Source organism: Scyliorhinus torazame, chromosome 11 (assembly GCF_047496885.1).
Source record: "Scyliorhinus torazame isolate Kashiwa2021f chromosome 11, sScyTor2.1, whole genome shotgun sequence".
In the NCBI taxonomy this organism is placed as follows: domain Eukaryota; kingdom Metazoa; phylum Chordata; class Chondrichthyes; order Carcharhiniformes; family Scyliorhinidae; genus Scyliorhinus; species Scyliorhinus torazame.
Genome location: NC_092717.1, coordinates 66,736,766 through 66,758,233, shown reverse-complemented (window position 1 = coordinate 66,758,233; position 21,468 = coordinate 66,736,766). Strand labels below are relative to the sequence as shown.

General features: G+C 45.4%; 1 protein-coding gene across 1 annotated transcript in view; it reads left to right on the top strand.

The window, feature by feature from the left end:
- Positions 1-21,468, top strand: part of LOC140385928 (regulator of G-protein signaling 22-like) — a 927,092-nt gene that overhangs the window by 394,056 nt on the left and 511,568 nt on the right. The window contains exon 10 of the mRNA XM_072468579.1: positions 439-601. Coding sequence (XP_072324680.1) covers positions 439-601 — 163 coding nt within the window. The remainder of the gene's footprint in view (positions 1-438; positions 602-21,468) is intronic.

The window sequence follows — 21,468 nt, the reverse complement described above, 5'->3', positions numbered from 1 at the left end:
TTCTGCACTGTACATTCTAACGTTCTATGATTCTATGATAGAACATTTACACTACAAAAGGGTGTCATTTATTCCACCATGTCTATATCAGTTTATTAAATACCACTGATTGTCCAGGAAGAGAATACCTACTGTCCTGAAAGAGGAACTTTAAAGCAAACAAAATAAAACATTTGAAATAAATCATATGACAATTAGTATTAATCATGGTTAATGATTTCCCAAGCTTGCTTTTGAAATATTTATTTTAGGTCTTTTAACTATAACTTAGTATTGAAGTTATTGGAGGATGAATGTGGCATTCCAACTCGCACTAAATAGTCGCCACCTTCAAGATAAACTTTTTTAATGGATTGACAAGTAAACTGGATATAGAATTACACAAATATAATCTTAGGTAATTGAACTTTTGTTTTTAATTTTTTCAAACAATTACAGGGGTCCACGATATTGTACTAACCAAGGATTTCCCATAAGACAAGCTGGGATTGCACTGAAAGATTGGGAAGATCGTCAACTGAGACCGAAAACTAATGTTGGCCTATTTGCTAAGAGTATTTCAGTGCCAATCCATGCCAAGATAGATTGCACTCCAAGAGAGGTTGGTAGTATATTAGGTTTCAGCATTCAGCAATATCTAGAAGTTATTTTTATAAGCATCATCAAAAAAAAAGTTTCAGCTTGACTATTTCTGATATACATCTACCAATCCTCCCAGTTCAAAACTAGTCATATCACAAGGGTGATTGGCGACACAGCACAGGATCAAGCCCTTTGGCCCCCCAGGCCTGTACCGGTCATGATACTACCCTTGGACAAAACCTTCAGCACTTCCTGGTGCCGTATCACTCTGTACCCATTCTATCCATGTATTTATCAAGATGTCTTTTGAACGCCGTTAATGCATCTGCTTCCACAACCTCCCCTGTCAACGCGTTCCAGGCACTCACCACCCTCTGTATAAAAAACCTGCCTCGCATATCTCCTCTAAACTTTTCCCCACTGCCTTAAACCTATGTCCCCTGGTCACTGACTCCTCCACCCTGAGATACAGTGCCTGCCCATCCACTCTATCTATGCCTCTCATAATCTTAAAGATCGCCCCTCAACCTCCGTCGCTCTTAACAAATATTACAGATATTATTATTTCCACTGTGGAAGAAGGATGGAACCAGTCAATGGTGAAGATAAGATGATGTAAATACAAACTTCTCACTTTACCGTCTCCCTCCAATTTTCCCCACCATTTTGTCCTCTATTATTCAGATCATTGATGTTAGACGTTTTAGTTGCTGTGAATTGAAGAGTCTAAAGTTCTTGTTCCTTTTGACCAAACACCATTTATTTCACTTACACAACCTCTGCCAGAAACTCAAAAACACACACATGATGTCCCCCCCTTTTCTTTTGTTTTTGTTTAGAGAAAAAAAAACAGTCACAGAAACAAGCGCCCTTCATTAACAATATCCAAAAGTTTCTGTGAACTCGCCCCTCTTTTCGTAAAACAGTCTGACAGTTGATAGCTCCTGTCGACCCATTTAATTTTTGTTATTTCCCCTGTCAAACTTGCGATGTCTATCCGTAACCTCTTTGCATTGACAATTTTTGTAGAGTGCACATTTTACCACAGGGATTTATTGTCAATGTGACAGTCAATAGGTATATTACCCAAATCCCCTAATCACACAATTTCTGTCAATATCATACTTATATAAAAAGCCATATCCTCCGCCTCTACAAGGCTCAACGTCTCAGCAGCCAAAGTGCTTTTTACCACTCCTTATTTTCTTTGTTTCCCACACAAGTGGGCAACATTTACCATTGTTCCCCAAAAGGAAAATTATAAAACCTCCTGCGCTTGAAACCCCATCACATAAATTTGCGTAGGACGCATCACTATAAACTATGAGTTTCAAGTGCTTAAGGTCACCTAAAACCGGGAACTTCAAAACACACTCCTGCATTTTTAGTTTGGCCAATGCTTTATTTGCTCTTATTATGTCTTCCACTTTGGGATCATTCATTTTTGTACTCGACTCTAAGACATCAAAACTCACGTCCGGTCTAGTCTGTCTACCTAACCAGTTCAGTTGCCCTTCGTAGTTGCTCTTTTTCTATTTTTGAAACCATTGCGTCTTTTTCTGAAACTCGGCCATGACTAATTGCTATTGGGGTGATGCTTTCCAAATAAGATTGCTGACGTAAAGTTGCCCCTAATTTAGTCTGTCCAATTTCCAGTCCAATATATTTAAATGCACCTTTCCTCAAACCAGAGATTACAATAGCTTCAAAATCACTAGTCCCACCCCACAAAAAATCATTAACATGCATCATAAAAATGCCAGAAAGATTTCCTTTATAGTGCCAGAAAAACATTGCAGGATCTGCTCTCAACTGGCAACAGCCTAACTTTACCAAAACTGACCTTCCCGAAAAATACCAGACACTAGATGCATTATTTAATCCATATACACATTTGTTCAACTTCCAGAGTACCCCTTCTGTGTTAGCTGCTTCTTTAGGAGGACGGAGAAAAATGTCTCTCTGGAGCTGATGCCCCTGCAAAAAGGCAGCTTTTATATCTATAGATTTGCATTCCCATGCCTTTGTGGCTAATAGAGCCAAGAAGATCTTTAAAATAACCTTTCCTGCTGTAGGTGAATCTACCCTTAAATCCTGATCTTCTAAGTTTTCTTCAAATCCCCTTGCCACGAGCCTGGCCTTTGCCTTATAAGTTCCATCCGGAAGAACCTTTTCCGTGCAAATCCATCTGTGGGATAGCGCTCTTTGTCCCCTATCCGGTACTTCCGTGTATACCCCAAATTCACTCCAACTATGCAATTCTTGCTGTTTAGCTTCTTTAATAACTTTTTCATCTAATTTATTTGAAGCCACCAAAATCTCACGTGCATGTGGGCTTCTACTCCTATTAGTATTCGTAGTCTTACTCATGTTCCGAGATCTTGACGAAATACGTCCCCTCTCCCACCTGGTATCTCGTTCTGTACTGCTACTGTACATGTACTATCTGAACTGGCACTGCGTTTCTGTGCCCTCCATTTTTGAACTTCGTTTTCCCAATCCATTTTCTTGACTCCTTCTCCTGAATGCTGTACATTCAACCAATGTTTATACTTTCCAGTGGCCTTCCCTGCTCCACTAATAACAGTTGCATCCTTCCATTGACTAGACCCTTCAGGCAAGTATGTCACTTTTGTACCAACTTTTTGCAGTTGCCCTTTCAGAAAAATGGCCTGTTTTAATTCACCAGAAGTGTTGTGTTCCTCCACAGAAACCCTGTCTATATCAGTTAATTGGTCCTCATAGTTCTGTAACACATGCGTACCAGATGACTCTGGTTCCTCGTCATGTCTGTCTGCTCTGTCTAAATTTGAAAATTTGTAACCTGTACCCATTATCCTTGATGAATGGACCCGAACAGTTTGATTACCATGTTGCAAAATAATTGTTTTGCCATCTACGCCTATGATCTTCCCTGGGCCTTTCCATTCATTAGAATTGTCTCTCTTATAGTATACCATGCCTCCTTGCTGAAAAATGGCATCTGATGGCCGTATGTTATGTCTTAAAGCTCTGTGAATTCTTTCAGAGAATTCTGCTTCCAAAAAAGCTTTTCTACTGCTATGTAATGCATTTAAATGTTCAGCAAAACCAGAGCTAATTGTAGCCCCCTCCCAAGCTGGAGGCTGGTCATCCAAAATGGACGGAATTTTAGGATTTCTACCAAACACTAATTGATAAGGACTATAGCCCCCAACCATCTGCAATGAATTATTTGCATGTACTACCCATGCTAAAGCTGAATTTAGCCTGCAATTTGGTCGATCTGCCAAAATTTTCCGAAGCATGTCATCGATGACAGCATGATTTCTTTCACAGACACCATTACTAAATGGGCTTTCTGCAGCCGTATTCATAAATTTGATATTCATATTTTCACACATATCCCTAACCTCATCATTAGCAAATTCTCCCCCATTGTCCGTAAGGACTTTTGCCGGTGGACCCATTCCTGTCCCTATCCATTTTTCCACGATTTGATCCAGAATTACTCTTTTCTTTACTTCGTACAGTCGTTGATTGACTAAATCTGGCTGCTAAATCTACAAAATGCAAAATAAATATATTATTTGCTTCATCCCAGATCTTAAGGTCCATGGCCACAATGTTTTTAAAATCCCTGGCCAAAGGTAGGGTTACTATCGGTCGTGCTGGTGTCCTTCTGTACTTCCTACAAACTTCACAGTGGTCACTAACCTGTTCTATCAGTTTAGTATAGTTGTCATCCCTTACCCCTGCATCCTTTAATACATTTTTTAGCCTCCGAGGAGACAGATGTGCAAATTGCCTATGCAGTTTTAATACCACAAGCTTTTTATCAGCTAAAGTCCCATTTTCAACTGCCATTAACACATCCTTAACCACTCTACTTGAAAAATTATTTGTCAGTAATGGAATACAATAGTGTTCCGACTGTGTAAATTGTAAGTCCACCGTCTTTCCAAAAACTGTTGCCTTATCCTGTTCCATATCCAGTTTCATGTGTGCTTTCTTCATCGATGGTCTGCTCAAAAGCAAAGGTATCTCACTTGATACAACATCCGTGCTAATGAAATGATTCACTCCGGCAATATTGCAAGGGATCACCACTCTTTTCAGCGACTTCAGAATATTATCATCACCAAACCTGAAACTTGTGGAACTTTCAAATTCCTTAACCTTGTTACGATTTTCAGCATTGAAAGAGTCCAGGTAACATTTTAACCAGTCAATTCCACACACAGTAGATGTGCAGCCACTGTCCAATACAGCACAATTGAAGAATTCTGCAACCAACACCCTCATTACTGGCTAAAAACTGCTTGTCAATAGGACATGCCTTCTTTCTGGTCACTATCTTTTTCCTCTTCTGACTCTTCCATGTCATGTGTCGCTTCAAACACTCTTATCATAACGAGTTGGACAGTTGAAAGCATAATGGTATTGAGAGTCACATCGAAAACATTGATTTATCACTCCCCGTGCATTTCTGGGGTTCATCTTCCTATTGTAGGTTCTAACTGAGTTTCTGTCTTCATAATTTCCTTGTCTCGGTCTCCGTCTATAGTCTTGAGCCCTGTTCGTAGCCATACGATTTTGCCATCCTGTTACTAGTGTATCTTCCATATTCTGCCTTATTGCAGGCTGACCTATTTGGGTCATCAGAGCCATCGGAATCGAATGTTTCCCCAGAAACTTTTGTAAAGCTTTTGTCGTCTGTTCGAATAAGGTATCCTTATCAGTAAACTTAACTCCTGTCAAAACCAGGAGCCTATCCATGTTGCTCACTCTAGCACAGTCAAGTAACTTAAAGGCCAACACAGACTGTGGAAATTCCAGATTGTGTTTCCGCAGCCTTTTATATAGTCTGCCAAATTCTATTATATAGTCTTCCATGGAGATATCCTCCATTTTCCGGAACTTATCAAAATCCGACCATGCTTCATACGCACTTAACAAGTCATCTTTCTCATAAATCTTATCCATATAATGTAATAAAGTCTCCAGACCTCCTTCTGAGTCTAACTCTTCCAATTCCAGCTCAGAAAGCACTTTGTTTCGGATTTTACTGCCATATGGTAGAGAAAGGGCCAATGCCATACCTTGTTTTCTCTTTCCCAAAGCAGTTACTTTAGTCCACATAACTACTGCACTTCTCCATTGGTCGTACGATTCCCTTTCAGAAAATAAGGGAGGATAGTCATATCCAGCCATCTTTATCCTGGGTTCAGCCATGTATCTCTTTTTTTTTTCCTTCACACTCACTCCTTGGTTTGATCAGGAAAAGTTGTATCTTTCAAACCTTCACATTTGCACAACAACCATCCTCTGCTACCATTGTTAGACGTTTTAGTTGCTGTGAAATGAAGAGTCTAAAGTTCTTGTTCCTTTTCACCAAACACCATTTATTTCACTTACACAACCTCTGCACAAAACTCTTAACAACACACCACCTGCCAGAGGCCACCTGAAGCCCCTTTACATATCAGTGTCAATTAATGGATACTTAACAGAAATGAGACTAATTGCAATGTCTCTTAACCCATTACTTAACAATTGAGCCTGAAATATTGAGTTCTTTTTGTTGCAATAATGGATGAGTTATGACAGAGGAGTCAAGAATTATGCTGAGCTGCAATGTTTTCTAAAATATCTTAATATCGGGTAGAAAATACAACATAGAATCAGACTGAATTTAGATGGACCAGAGGAAAAATGAAAAAACAAATCAGAAGAGCAATGACTAAACACAAAAAGAGACTGTCAGCTGATATAAAAGGGAATACCAAGGTTTTTTTATAAGTATGTAAATAATAAAAGGGTGGTAAAAGAAAGAATAGAGTTGATTAGAGATTGTAAAGGAAACTTGCAAGTGGAGGCAGGAGAAATAGTGGAGATATCAAATGGGTACTTTGCATGTTCATAATAATCTTGATTGTCACAAGTAGGCTTATATTAACACTACAATGAAGTTACTTTGAAAAGCCCCCAGTCGCCACATTCTGGCGCCAGTTCGGGTACACAGAGGGAGAATTCAGAATGCCCAATTCACCTAACTCTCTCGGGGCTTGTGGGAGGAAATCGGAGCACCCGGATGAAACCCACGCAGACACAGGGAGAACATGCAGACTCCGCACAGACAGTGACCCAAGCCGGGAATTGAACCTGGGACCCTGGCGCTGTGAAGCAACATGCTAACCACTGTACTACTGTACCGCTTCTGTTGTTTTTACAACAGAAGAGAATGCCATCCAGATTGAGGGAGTAACAGGCAAACTTGAGGAATTTACAATTGAGAAAGAAGAAGAAATGAATGAAAATGAAAATCGCTTATTGTCACAAGTAGGCTTCAATGAAGTTACTGTGAAAAGCTCCTAGTCGCCACATCCCGGCGCCTGTTCTGGAAGGCTGATACAGGAATTGAACCGTGTTGCTGGCCTGCCTTGGTCATCTTTAAAAGCCAGCGATTTAGCCCAGTGTGCTAAACCAGCCCCAGATAGACGTTAGAAAGGCTATTTTTCATAAAATTGCTAAGGCTCCAGCACCAGGTGAGGTGAATGCAAGGATACTGAGGGAAGTGAGAGCGAAAGTTGGAGAGGCATGTGTCATAATCTTGCAGTCTTCCTTGAAGGTGCTGGAAAATTAGATCATTGTGACTGTTATACCTATGTTCAAAAAGGGGTGCAGGGATAATGCTGGCAACTACAGATCAGTCAGTTTTCCTGCAGTAGTAGGAAAATATCTGGAGACTACAGTTCAGGACAAAATCAATAGGGGCCTGTATAGTAGCACAGTGGTTAGCACTGTTGCTGCACCGCTCCAGGGTCCCAGGTTCACTTCCGGCCTCGGGTCACTGTCTGTGTGGGTTTTCTCTGGGTGCTCTGGTTTCCCCCCACAGTTCCAAAGATGTGTGGGTTAGGTGGATTGGTCATGCTAAATTGCCCCATAGTGTCCAAACATGGGTTGCTGGGTTATGGGATAGGGTAGAGTTGCGGGCTTGGGTAGGGTGCTCTTCCAGGGGCTGGTGTAGACCCGATGGGTCGAATGCACTGTAAATTCTATGATTCTCTGAAAAGTTACTTACACAGGTGCAGGATAATTAAGGAAAGCTAGCATGAAGTCTGTTTTTTTCAATAAATTTAGAGTACCCAATTTATTTTTTCCAATTCAGGGGAAATTTAGTGTGTCCAATCCACCTACCTTGCACATCTTTGGGCTGTGGGGGTGAAACCCACGCAATCATGGGGAGAATGTGCAAACTCCACACGGACAGTGACCCAGAGCCGGGATCGAACATGGGACCTCGGCGCCGTGAGACTGCAGCCACTGCGCCACCGTGCTGCCTCTAGTATGAAGCCATTAAGGGAAAATCATGTTTAACTAACTTGCTGGAGTTTCTTGAGTCAGCAACAGGGAAGGTTGATAAGAGAAATGTTGTTTATGTGGTGTAAATACATTTTCAAAAGGCATTTGATACAGTGCCACACAAGACTTGTGAGAAATTCTAACTCATGGAATGAAAGGGAAAGTAGCCACTTGGATGATAACTTGGCCGATTAACAGGAAACAGTATTGATAAATAGTTGTTTTTCATATTGGAGGAAGGTTTGTAGTGAAATTCTACACTGGTCAGTGTTGGCACCCTTGCTCTTACTGTTATATATTACTAGCCTAGACTGTGGAGTGCACGGCATGATTTCAAAATTTGCAGATGATGCGAAGATTGGAAGCATCAACTGGGATGAAGTAACTCTTGAACTTCTGAACTACATAGGCCGGAATTTTTCGTACATCAGATGAGCACACTCTGGGCCAGGAAACAGGTGCAAAACGCAATTCTGACCGCAGTTGACCACGGAACACGATTTGCTTAGAACATAGAAAATAGGAGAAGGAGTAGGCTAATCGGCCCTTTCAACTTTCTCCACCATTCAACATGATCATGGCTTCCGAAGACAAGGATATGCTGAGCGGATGCACAAAAAGTGTCTCTCCTCTTGAAAACTTGGAATGAGGCACTTTAAGCTCAAAATAGCCCACTAAAACCAGGGAAAAAACATCCTTCACCCTCGTCCAACAACACGAGGACTAGATATGCCAAGCAGCAGCAGCTCCAGGGTCCAAAAGGGCGGAAAAGGCAGAAAAAGTCTGGAGCGGCTGTACGCAGCCTGAAAAGGCAAGCACGCTGGCGACTGGGCCCTGCACACGCCAGGCTGCACATAGAGATCCCTCACCCCGATAAACGGATGGAGGGAGTTTCTTCCAAAGGAACTCCAGGAGCTCAAGGAGGCCATCAAAGCAGAGAGGGGCAATGGTCAAGGTGGCAGTGGCAGAGGCGCTGATCACCATGCAGGCGACTCTAGAAAAGGCGGAGGGAGCAACTGGAGGCCCAGGATGCAACCATAGAGAGCTGGATAAACCTGGACTGACCAAAGCGACCAGATCGCCGCATTAGAATTGGAGATGGCGAGGTTGGTGGCGACACAAGGGACACTAAGGGGAAAAGTCAAGGATCAGAAGAACCGATCGCGGCGCCAGAACCTACGCATAGTGGGCCTACCGGGGAAACCAAGGGCCGGAACCCCATGGAAAACGTGGCCCAAATGTTGGGTAACCTGGTGGGGAGGGACAGCTTCCCCAAGCTGCCAGAAATAGGCAGAGCACACAGGTCACACTGGCCAAAGCCAAAGGCCGGGGAACAATCAAGATCCATAATCACAAAGCTGCATCGGTACCAGGATCTGGAAAAGATCCTGAGCTGGGCCAGACAGACAAGGTCCTGCAACTGGGAGGAACATGATATACGAGGGCTTTGGGGCAGACATAGCCAAGCGCCGGGTGGAATTCAACAGAGCCAAGGCAGCCCTGTATAAGAACAGTTTGAAATTTGGAATACTGTACCCAGCCAAGCTCTGGATCATGTTGCAGGGCAGAGAATATTACTTCACCGCACCAGCGGATGCGGACAAATTCGTCCACAAACGAGGGCTGGGAAGACAGCAGCAGAACCAGCGATGAATGAAACACTCTGGTAGATTGGGACATTGAGAGACTGTTTACGTGGGACTGACCGCCTTGCTCTGAATATTGGAGCTAAGGCTCATATAGGGCGAGAGTAACAGGGCACATAAGGGCGTGAGGCAAACGAGGGGGGAAAAGACACACAATGAGTGAAGGGAAGGTTTATACCGACCCCCGGAGGGGGTCTACCACACTAGCTGGAAAACTAGGGCTAAGAAGTACGAGTGAGGGGGGGCCGTAGCGCATCTCCCACTGGGGAGAGGGTGCCTTGCGCGGGAGAACACTGCAAACAATGGCGTACCAAGGGGGTAAATGGGGGGAAGGGACACGAGCAGGGGCAGGGGAGGGAAACTGACTCAGCCAGAGAACAAAGGGACAAGGAGGGGGAGGGCTCTAGGCTGGCTGCGAAAGATCACACATGGCAGCAAGGAACACAAAGGCATCGCAAGCAGCCACTTGGGAAGGTCCACAAACAAATGGAAACCCTGGGGTACAGGGGCTCACCCACGTGGTGGGCACGGGAGCAATAGGTCAGAAGGTGAGAGCATTGAGGGAGAACTAGGGAATAGGGACAGTGTGCCTCTGAGGCAGAGCAGACGGGGAGAAGTTGCTGAACACAGCGGGTCTGGTGGCCTGAAGTGCATATGTTTTAATGCAAGGAGCATTACGGGTAAGGCAGATGAACTTAGAGCTTGGATTACTACTTGGAACTATGATGTTGTTGCCATTACAGAGACCTGGTTGAGGGAAGGGCAGGATTGGCAGCTAAACGTTCCAGGATTTAGATGTTTCAGGCGGGATAGAGGGGGGTGTAAAAGGGGAGGCGGAGTTGCGCTACTTGTTCGGGAGAATGTCACAGCTATACTGCGAGAGGACACCTCTGAGGGCAGTGAGGCTATATGGGTAGAGATCAGGAATAAGAAGGGTGCAGTCACAATGTTGGGGGTATACTACAGGCCTCCCAACAGCCAGCGGGAGATAGAGGAGCAGATAGGTAGAAAAATTTTGGAAAAGAGTAAAAACAACAGGGTTGTGGTGATGGGAGACTTCAACTTCCACAATATTGACTGGGACTCACTTAGTGCCAGGGGCTTAGACAGGGCGGAGTTTGTAAGGAGCATCCAGGAGGGCTTCTTAAAACAATATGTAAACAGTCCAACTAGGGAAGGGGCGGTACTGGACCTGGTATTGGGGAATGAGCCCGGCCAGGTGGTAGATGTTTCAGTAGGGGAGCATTTCGGTAACAGTGACCACAATTCAGTAAGTTTTAAAGTACTGGTGGACAAGGATAAGAGTGGTCCGAGGATGAATGTGCTAAATTGGGGAAAGGCTAATTATAACAATATTAGGCGGGAACTGAAGAACATAGATTGGGGGCGGATGTTTGAGGGCAAATCAACATCTGACATGTGGGAGGCTTTCAAGTGTCAGTTGAAAGGAATACAGGACAGGCATGTTCCTGTGAGGAAGAAAGATAAATACGGCAATTTTCGGGACCCTTGGATGACGAGTGATATTGTAGGCCTCGTCAAAAAGAAAAAGGAGGCATTTGTCAGGGCTAAAAGGCTGGGAACAGACGAAGCCTGTGTGGCATATAAGGAAAGTAGGAAGGAACTTAAGCAAGGAGTCAGGAGGGCTAGAAGGGGTCATGAAAAGTCATTGGCAAATAGGGTGAAGGAAAATCCCAAGGCTTTTTACACGTACATAAAAAGCAAGAGGGTAGCCAGGGAAAGGGTTGGCCCACTGAAGGATAGGCAAGGGAATCTATGTGTGGAGCCAGAGGAAATGGGCGAGGTACTAAATGAATACTTTGCATCAGTATTCACCAAAGAGAAGGAATTGGTAGATGTTGAGTCTGGAGAAGGGGGTGTAGATAGCCTGGGTCACATTGTGATCCAAAAAGACGAGGTGTTGGGTGTCTTAAAAAATATTAAGGTAGATAAGTCCCCAGGGCCTGATGGGATCTACCCCAGAATACTGAAGGAGGCTGGAGAGGAAATTGCTGAGGCCTTGACAGAAATCTTTGGATCCTCGCTGTCTTCAGGGGATGTCCCGGAGGACTGGAGAATAGCCAATGTTGTTCCTCTGTTTAAGAAGGGTAGCAAGGATAATCCCGGGAACTACAGGCCGGTGAGCCTTACTTCAGTGGTAGGGAAATTACTGGAGAGAATTCTTCGAGACAGGATCTACTCCCATTTGGAAGCAAATGGACGTATTAGTGAGAGGCAGCACGGTTTTGTGAAGGGGAGGTCGTGTCTCACTAACTTGATAGAGTTTTTCGAGGAGGTCACTAAGATGATTGATGCAGGTAGGGCAGTAGATGTTGTCTATATGGACTTCAGTAAGGCCTTTGACAAGGTCCCTCATGGTAGACTAGTACAAAAGGTGAAGTCACACGGGATCAGGGGTGAACTGGCAAGGTGGATACAGAACTGGCTAGGCCATAGAAGGCAGAGGGTAGCAATGGAGGGATGCTTTTCTAATTGGAGGGCTGTGACCAGTGGTGTTCCACAGGGATCAGTGCTGGGACCTTTGCTCTTTGTAGTATATATAAATGATTTGGAGGAAAATGTAACTGGTCTGATTAGTAAGTTTGCAGACGACACAAAGGTTGGTGGCATTGCGGATAGCGATGAGGACTGTCTGAGGATACAGCAGGATTTAGATTGTCTGGAGACTTGGGCGGAGAGATGGCAGATGGAGTTTAATCCGGACAAATGTGAGGTAATGCATTTTGGAAGGGCTAATGCAGGTCGGGAATATACAGTGAATGGTAGAACCCTCAAGAGTATTGAAAGTCAAAGAGATCTAAGAGTACAGGTCCACAGGTCATTGAAAGGGGCAACACAGGTGGAGAAGGTAGTCAAGAAGGCATACGGCATGCTTGCCTTCATTGGCCGGGGCATTGTGTATAAGAATTGGCAAGTCATGTTGCAGCTGTATAGAACCTTAGTTAGGCCACACTTGGAGTATAATGTTCAATTCTGGTCGCCACACTACCAGAAGGATGTGGAGGCTTTAGAGAGGGTGCAGAAGAGATTTACCAGAATGTTGCCTGGTATGGAGGGCATAAGCTATGAGGAGCGATTGAATAAACTCGGTTTGTTCTCACTGGAACGAAGGAGGTTGAGGGGCGACCTGATAGAGGTATACAAAATTATGAGGGGCATAGACAGAGTGGATAGTCAGAGGCTTTTCCCCAGGGTAGAGGGGTCAATTACTAGGGGGCATAGGTTCAAGGTGAGAGGGGCAAGGTTTAGAGTAGATGTACGAGGCAAGTTTTTTACACAGAGGGTAGTGGGTGCCTAGAACTCACTACCGGAGGAGGTAGTGGAAGCAGGGACGATAGGGACATTTAAGGGGCATCTTGACAAATATATGAATAGGATGGGAATAGAAGGATACGGACCCAGGAAGTGTAGAAGATTGTAGTTTAGTCGGGCAGTATGGTCGGCACGGGCTTGGAGGGCCGAAGGGCCTGTTCCTGTGCTGTACATTTCTTTGTTCTTTGTTCTTTTGTGGTGTACACATGGTTGACAGCGATCTTGGGTGGCCCCTGGACAAAGGAAAACCCTGGAGTGCAGTGGACCCTGCCTCATGGTGAGTATGGTGAAAAATCTGTAGCCGGAGTTAATGAGTCGAGTTCTTCAGATCGTATGGAACTTTAACAAAATGTCTTTTAATGCCATATGCATGCGGGAGAGCGAGCACTCGGCTGCTGTAACTCCAGCTTAGTCCGAGAGTCGCTCTGCCCACACAAAGCCTGTTCACATTTCTTTATACTGTTTGGATAATACCGACTGATACAAAGAGATTCAAAGTAATACAATACAAGACATTATCAAGATTATCGAAACCGGCAATTTGATTAGGTTACAGTCATTCTCCTGATTAGATGATGTGGATACATTGTCTTACATGCTTTACTTCTAATCATTCGGTGGATACATCTTGGCCATCCGTATTACAATACAAAGGAATTTATTGTAGACAATCAGTCCGTAATGATCGATGCGCCCGGTCCACCTCCAGGGCCTTCTCGCAGACCCCTCATCCACCAGCTTCATCAACATCTTCGAGAGATAGGCCATGGCACTCATTCCCTCCACTCCCTCCAGCAGACCCACAATGTTTAGATTCTGCAACCTGGACCGATTCTCCCGATCATCCCCCTTTACTTTCAGCTCCTTGCAGACCGTTCCCAACATTGCCACCTCTGCGTCCAACTCCACAATTTGTTCACTGTTATTCGTGACCACCTGTGACCACCCTTTTCACATCTTGGATTTTCGCACCTTGCGACTCCAGGCCACCCACTCCATGGCCCCGCGAAGAGGGGCAACTGCTCCTTCAATCACCTTCGACCAGTCCTCTTGCATCTCTAGTTGATTCTGCCGAAGCTCCCCCTTAATCAACCCCATTAACTGCTCCATTGGCACTGGGTTGGATGACGATGCTCCCCTCTGCCATGCCTTCTATAACAGCGGCACGCAGATCCTACACATCTTATCTCCGCCACGTTGTTTGATTTCTGCCTGATGCAGTAACCTGCCGACAATCCACCTTGTAGGAAAATTCAGTCCCCACCACCTATTTCTCGCAATTTCCTTTTTACCTAATTTAAAGTATCCAATTTTTTTTTTCTAATTAAGGGGCAATTTAGCGTGGTCAGTTCACCTACCCTGCACATCTTTGGGTTGTGGGGGTGAGACCCACGCAAACACGGGGAGAATGTACAAACTCCACACTGACAGTGACCCGGACCTAGGATCGAACCCCGGTCTTCAGCGCTGTGAATTTTCCACAATTTCGAACCAAAGAGTCCATTAATCGGAGAGAAAGGGCCAAAACCAAAGCCTTCCAGCAGGAGCTTGTATATGACCAATCAGCATATGGATGCCACCGGAAGTCCGCCCTCGGAGTCTCACCCCCCTATGCTTCGAGTGCAACATCGGTCTTTCTTTCGTGTTGCCCAGTCTCCCTTAGAGTCAACCCAGTATTCCTGAGTTAGACCCGGTATCTCTGAATCAAACTTCGTCTCCCAGGACCTGACCCCAGGATCCCCGAGTAAAGACCAGTGTCAATCAAATCAGATCCAAGAACACAGAGTCAGACCCCAGCACCCCTGAGTGAAGCCTGGTCCATCCCGAATCAGACCTCCGCATCCCTGAGTCAACCCTAGTAGTCCCATGTCAAGCCTGATGTTCCCCCAAGTCAGACCCTGGTACCCAAAGTCAATCGCAGCATTCCCAAGTGAAGCCTCGCAACCCGGTATCCCCGAGTCAACTCCCTGATATGGGGAGCCACCCGTGAGCGTGACACTCTCCTCCAAGCTCCCTTCGGAGATGTGCCTGCCAGGTATATGCCATTTGAAGCCAGTCGTGATTTGTGCCTGAGACCATGTCGTCGTTGATGGATTTTTAAACAGGAGTTGGGACGGGGTGGCATACGATTGTGACCTATGGAGCGATAATAAGATGCACATATAGTCTAATAATATTCCCAACATTAAACAGTGACAAGTGTGGCCTGGTACTGGTGGGGTTGACAGCATTCATGGCAAGATAAATGCGACCTTGGAACTCTTGCGATATTTTCTGCTCCTGTTGCAGAACACACCCAACGTGATAAGGAGTGGATAATTGCAGCCTGAATGTTTAAATAGCATACAGGCCTAAGTTTACTTTATTCAGACATGTGTGAAGTGGACAAGCAAATCAGAAAAGATTGCCTCCCAATTGAGAATGAAGTCTACTCAGGATTAACAGGAGAAGAGCTAAAGGATGCCCAAAACGTATGGATTACGTTCGAAGTCTGGTTCAGAATCAGGTTAAACTACTGTCTTTATTGACTACATTTTAGGTAATTTCACCAATATATAGAATCCAGAGATCATTTGTCAACAGATGCAGAGAAAAGGGCTGTGATTAGTGTTCAATTCTGGTCGGCATAAGGCCATAAGACAGAGGAGCAGAATTGGGCCACTCGTCCCATCGAGTTTGCTCCACCATTCAATCATGGTGGATATTTTCTCATCCCCATTCTCCTGCCTTCTCCCCATAACACCTGCCTTCTCCACGTAACTCCTGATCCCCTTATTAATCAAGAATCTATCTATCTCTGTCTTAAAGACACTCAGTGATTTGGCCTCCACAGCCTTCTGCGGCAAAGAGTTCCACAGATTCATCACCCTCTGGCTGAAGAAATTCCTCCTCATTTGTTTTAAAGGATCATCCCTTTAGCCTGAGATGGTATCCTCTGGTTCTAGTTTTTCCGACAAGTGGAAACATCCTCTCAACTCCCACTCTACCCAGGCCTCGCAGTATCCTGTAAGTTTCAATAAGATCCCTCCTCATCCTTCTAAACTCCAACGAGGACAGACCCAGAGTCCTCAACCGTTCCTCATACTACAAGTTCTTCATTCCAGGGATCATTCTTGTGAACCTTCTCATGACTCTTTCCAAGGCCACCACTTCCTTCCTCAGATACGGGGCCCAAAACTGCTCACAATACTTCAAATGAGGTTTGACCAGAGCCTTATACAGCCTCAGAAGTACATCACTGCTCTTGTATTCTATCCCTCTTGACATGAAGCTAACATTGCATTTGCCTTCTTAACTGCCGACTGAAGCTCCACATTAATCTTAAGAGAATCGGAAACAAGGACTCCCAAGTCCCTTTGTGCTTTTGATTTCCTAAGCATCTCCCCATTTAGAAAATAGTCTATGCCTAAATTCCTCCTTCCAAAGTGCATAACCTCACACTTTTCCACATTGTATTTCATTTGCCACTTTATTGCCCACTCTCCTAGCTGTCCAAATCTTTCTGCAGCCCACTTGCTTCCTCAATACTACCTATCCTTCTAAAGATCTTTGTATCATCTGCAAACTTAGCAACAGTGCCTTCAGTTCCTTCTTCCAGATCATTAATGTATATTGTGAAAAGTTGAGGTCCCAGTACAGACCCCTGAGGCACACCACTAGTCACCGGCTGCCATCCTGAAAAGATCCCTTCATTCCCATTCTCTGCCTTCTGCCAGTCAGCCAATCCTCTATCCATGCCAGCACCGTACCCTTAAACATCATGGGCTTTTAACTTATTTAACAGTCCACTGGTTCTCCTTGTTACCTCCTTAAAGAACTCTAACAGATTTGTCAGACACAACCTCCCTTTGACAAAGCCGTGCTGACTCAGTCCTATTTTACCATGCACTTCCAAGTACTTTGCGATATCATCTTTAATAACAGACTCTAAAATCTTACCAATGACCGAAGTCAGACTAACCGGCCGATAACCCAGGCCAGTCGATTTCGGCGTGAGACCAGCTGGTGAGTCCGTTTCAGCGGGAGCAGTGCGGAAGTGGCTGCTGGGAGGTAAGTCTGTCCTTTAAAAGCACTTGTCTTTGCAGGGGCAGGCCAGTCGATTTCGGCGGGAGTGGAGCTGGCTGGTTAGTCAATTTCAGCAGGAGCTGAGAATTTTTCTTTTTTTTAAATTAGTGTTTTAGGCGGGAACAGGAAGTCGACCCGCGGACGTCTGGGAAGACCCTCACCAATAAATTCTGGTGGAGAGGAAACCCGAGACACTACACGTGTAGTGTCTCCCACCCGCCCTCCTCCTCTAACCTAATAATAAAACCCATTGGTCTGAGGTAAGTACCATATTTTAATATATTATTATTATTTTTTATAAAAAATTTAATTTAGTTATTAGCCAGATCTTGGTAGAAAGTTAGAGGAATGGCAGGGAAGGGAGTGCAATGTTCCTCCTGCAGGATGTTTGAGGTGAGGGATGCAGTTAGTGTCCCTGCTGATTTTACCTGCAGGAAGTGCTGCCATCTCCAGCTCCTCCAAGACCGAGTTAGGGAACTGGAGCTGGAGTTGGAAGAACTTCGGATCATTCGGGAGGCAGAAGGGGTCATAGATAGCAGCTTCAGGGAATTAGTTACACCAAAGATTGGAGATAGGTGGGTAACTGTAAGGGGGACTGGGAAAAAGCAGTCAGTGCAGGGATCCCCTGCGGTCGTTCCCCTGAGAAACAAGTATACCGCTTTGGATACTTGTGGGGGGGGGGACTTACCAGGGGTAAGCCATGGGGTACGGGCCTCTGGCACGGAGTCTGTCCCTGTTGCTCAGAAGTGAAGGGGGGAGAGGAGCAGAGCATTAGTAATTGGGGACTCTATAGTCAGGGGCACAGATAGGAGATTTTGTGGGAGCGTGAGAGACTCACGTTTGGTATGTTGCCTCCCAGGTGCAAGGGTTCGTGATGTCTCGGATCGTGTTTTCCGGGTCCTTAGGGGGGAGGGGGAGCAGCCCCAAGTCGTGGTCCACATTGGCACTAACGACATAGGTAGGAAAGGGGACAAGGATGTCAGACAGGCTTTCAGGGAGCTAGGATGGAAGCTCAGAACTAGAACAAACAGAGTTGTTATCTCTGGGTTGTTGCCCGTGCCACGTGATAGTGAGATGAGGAATAGGGAGAGAGAGCATTTAAACACGTGGCTAAAGGGATGGTGCAGGCGGGAGGGATTCAGATTTCTGGATAACTGGGGCTCTTTCTGGGGAAGGTGGGACCTCTACAGACAGGATGGTTTACATCTGAACCTGAGGGGCACAAATATCCTGGGGGGGGAGATTTGTTAGTGCTCTTTGGGGGGGTTTAAACTAATGCAGCAGGGGCATGGGAACCTGGATTGTAGTTTTAGGGTAAGGGAGAATGAGAGTAGAGAGGTCAGGAGCACAGATTTGACGTCGCAGGAGGGGGCCAGTGTTCAGGTAGGTGGTTTGAAGTGTGTCTACTTCAATGCCAGGAGTATACGAAACAAGGTAGGGGAACTGGCAGCATGGGTTGGTACCTGGGACTTCGATGTTGTGGCCATTTCGGAGACATGGATAGAGCAGGGACAGGAATGGATGTTGCAGGTTCCGGGGTTTAGGTGTTTTAGTAAGCTCAGAGAAGGAGGCAAAAGAGGGGGAGGTGTGGCGCTGCTAGTCAAGAGCAGTATTACGGTGGCGGAGAGGATGCTAGATGGGGACTCTTCTTCCGAGGTAGTATGGGCTGAAGTTAGAAACAGCAAAGGAGAGGTCACCCTGTTGGGAGTTTTTTATAGGCCTCCTAATAGTTCTAGGGATGTAGAGGAAAGGATGGCTAAGATGATTCTGGATATGAGCGAAAGTAACAGGGTAGTTATTATGGGAGACTTTAACTTTCCAAATATTGACTGGAAAAGATATAGTTCGAGTACAATAGATGGGTCGTTTTTTGTACAGTGTGTGCAGGAGGGTTTCCTGAAACAATATGTTGACAGGCCAACAAGAGGCGAGGCCACGTTGGATTTGGTTTTGGGTAATGAACCAGGCCAGGTGTTGGATTTGGAGGTAGGAGAGCACTTTGGGGACAGTGACCACAATTCGGTGACGTTTACGTTCATGATGGAAAGGGATAAGTATACACCGCAGGGCAAGAGTTATAGCTGGGGGAAGGGCAATTATGATGCCATTAGACGTGACTTGGGGGGGATAAGGTGGAGAAGTAGGCTGCAAGTGTTGGGCACACTGGACAAGTGGGGCTTGTTCAAGGATCAGCTACTGCGTGTTCTTGATAAGTATGTACCGGTCAGGCAGGGAGGAAGGCGTCGAGCGAGGGAACCGTGGTTTACCAAGGAAGTGGAATCTCTTGTTAAGAGGAAGAAGGAGGCCTATGTGAAGATGAGGTGTGAAGTTTCGGTTGGGGCGATGGAGAGTTACAAGGTGGCGAGGAAGGATCTAAAGAGAGAGCTAAGACGAGCAAGGAGGGGACATGAGAAGTATTTGGCAGGAAGGATCAAGGAAAACCCAAAAGCTTTCTATAAGTATGTCAGGAATAAGCGAATGACTAGGGAAAGAGTAGGACCAGTCAAGGACAGGGATGGGAAATTGTGTGTGGAGTCTGAAGAGATAGGCGAGATACTAAATGAATATTTTTCGTCAGTATTCACTCAGGAAAAAGATAATGTTGTGGAGGAGAATGCTGAGACCCAGGCTAATAGAATAGATGGCATTGAGGTACGTAGGGAAGAGGTGTTGGCAATTCTGGACAGGCTGAAAATAGATAAGTCCCCGGGACCTGATGGGATTTATCCTAGGATTCTCTGTGAGGCCAGAGAAGAGATTGCTGGACCTTTGGCTTTGATTTTTATGTCATCATTGGCTACAGGAATAGTGCCAGAGGACTGGAGGACACCAAATGTGGTCCCTTTGTTCAAAAAGGGGAGCAGAGACAACCCCGGCAACTATAGACCGGTGAGCCTCACGTCTGTAGTGGGTAAAGTCTTGGAGGGGATTATAAGAGACAAGATTTATAATCATCTAGATAGGAATAATATGATCAGGGATAGTCAGCATGGCTTTGTGAAGGGTAGGTCATGCCTCACAAACCTTATTGAGTTATTTGAGAAGGTGACTGAACAGGTAGATGAGGGTAGAGCAGTTGATGTGGTGTATATGGATTTCAGCAAAGCGTTTGATAAGGTTCCCCACGGTAGGCTATTGCAGAAAATACGGAGGCTGGGGATTGAGGGTGATTTAGAGATGTGGATCAGAAATTGGCGAGCTGAAAGAAGACAGAGGGTGGTGGTTGATGGGAAATGTTCAGAATGGAGTACAGTCACAAGTGGAGTACCACAAGGATCTGTTCTGGGGCCGTTGCTGTTTGTCATTTTTATCAATGACCTAGAGGAAGGCGCAGAAGGGTGGGTGAGTAAATTTGCAGACGATACTAAAGTCGGTGGTGTTGTCGATAGTGTGGAAGGATGTAGCAGGTTACAGAGGGATATAGATAAGCTGCAGAGCTGGGCTGAGATGTGGAAAATGGAGTTTAATGTAGAGAAGTGTGAGGTGATTCACTTTGGAAGGAATAACAGGAATGCGGAATATTTGGCTAATGGTAAAGTTCTTGGAAGTGTGGATAAGCAGAGGGATCTAGGTGTCCATGTACATAGATCCCTGAAAGTTTCCACCCAGGTTGATAGGGTTGTGAAAAAGGCCTATGGAGTGTTGGCCTTTATTGGTAGAGGGATTGAGTTCCGGAGTCGGGAGGTCATGTTGCAGCTGTACAGAACTCTGGTACGGCCGCATTTGGAGTATTGCGTACAGTTCTGGTCACCGCATTACAGGAAGGATGTGGAGGCTTTGGAACGGGTGCAGAGGAGATTTACCAGGATGTTGCCTGGTATGGAGGGAAAATCTTATGAGGAAAGGCTGATGGACTTGAGGTTGTTTTCGTTGGAGAGAAGAAGGTTAAGAGGAGACTTAATAGAGGCATACAAAATGATCAGGGGGTTGGATAGGGTGGACAGTGAGAGCCTTCTCCCGCGGATGGAAATGGCTGGCACGAGGGAACATAACTTTAAACTGAGGGGTAATAGATATAGGACAGAGGTCAGAGGTAGGTTCTTTACGCAAAGAGTAGTGAGGCCGTGGAATGCCCTACCTGCTACAGTAGTGAACTCGCCAACATTGAGGGCATTTAAAAGTTTATTGGATAAACATATGGATGATAATGGCATAGTGTAGGTTAGATGGCTTTTGTTTCGGTGCAACATCGTGGGCCGAAGGGCCTGTACTGCGCTGTATTGTTCTATGTTCTATAATTTCCCGTCTTCTGCCTCCCTTCCTTCTTAAACAGTGGTGGTACATGAGCCACTTTCCAGTCCTCTGGGACCCTTCCTGCCTCCAGTGATTCCTGAAAGATCATCACCAATGCCTCCACAATTTCCTCAGCTCTCTCTTTTAGGACCCTGGGGTGTAGTCCATCCTGTCCAGGTGACGTATCCACCTTCAGACAATTCACTTAGCCCAGAACCTTCTCCTTAGTAATGGTCACTGCATTCACCTCTGTCCCCTGGCATCC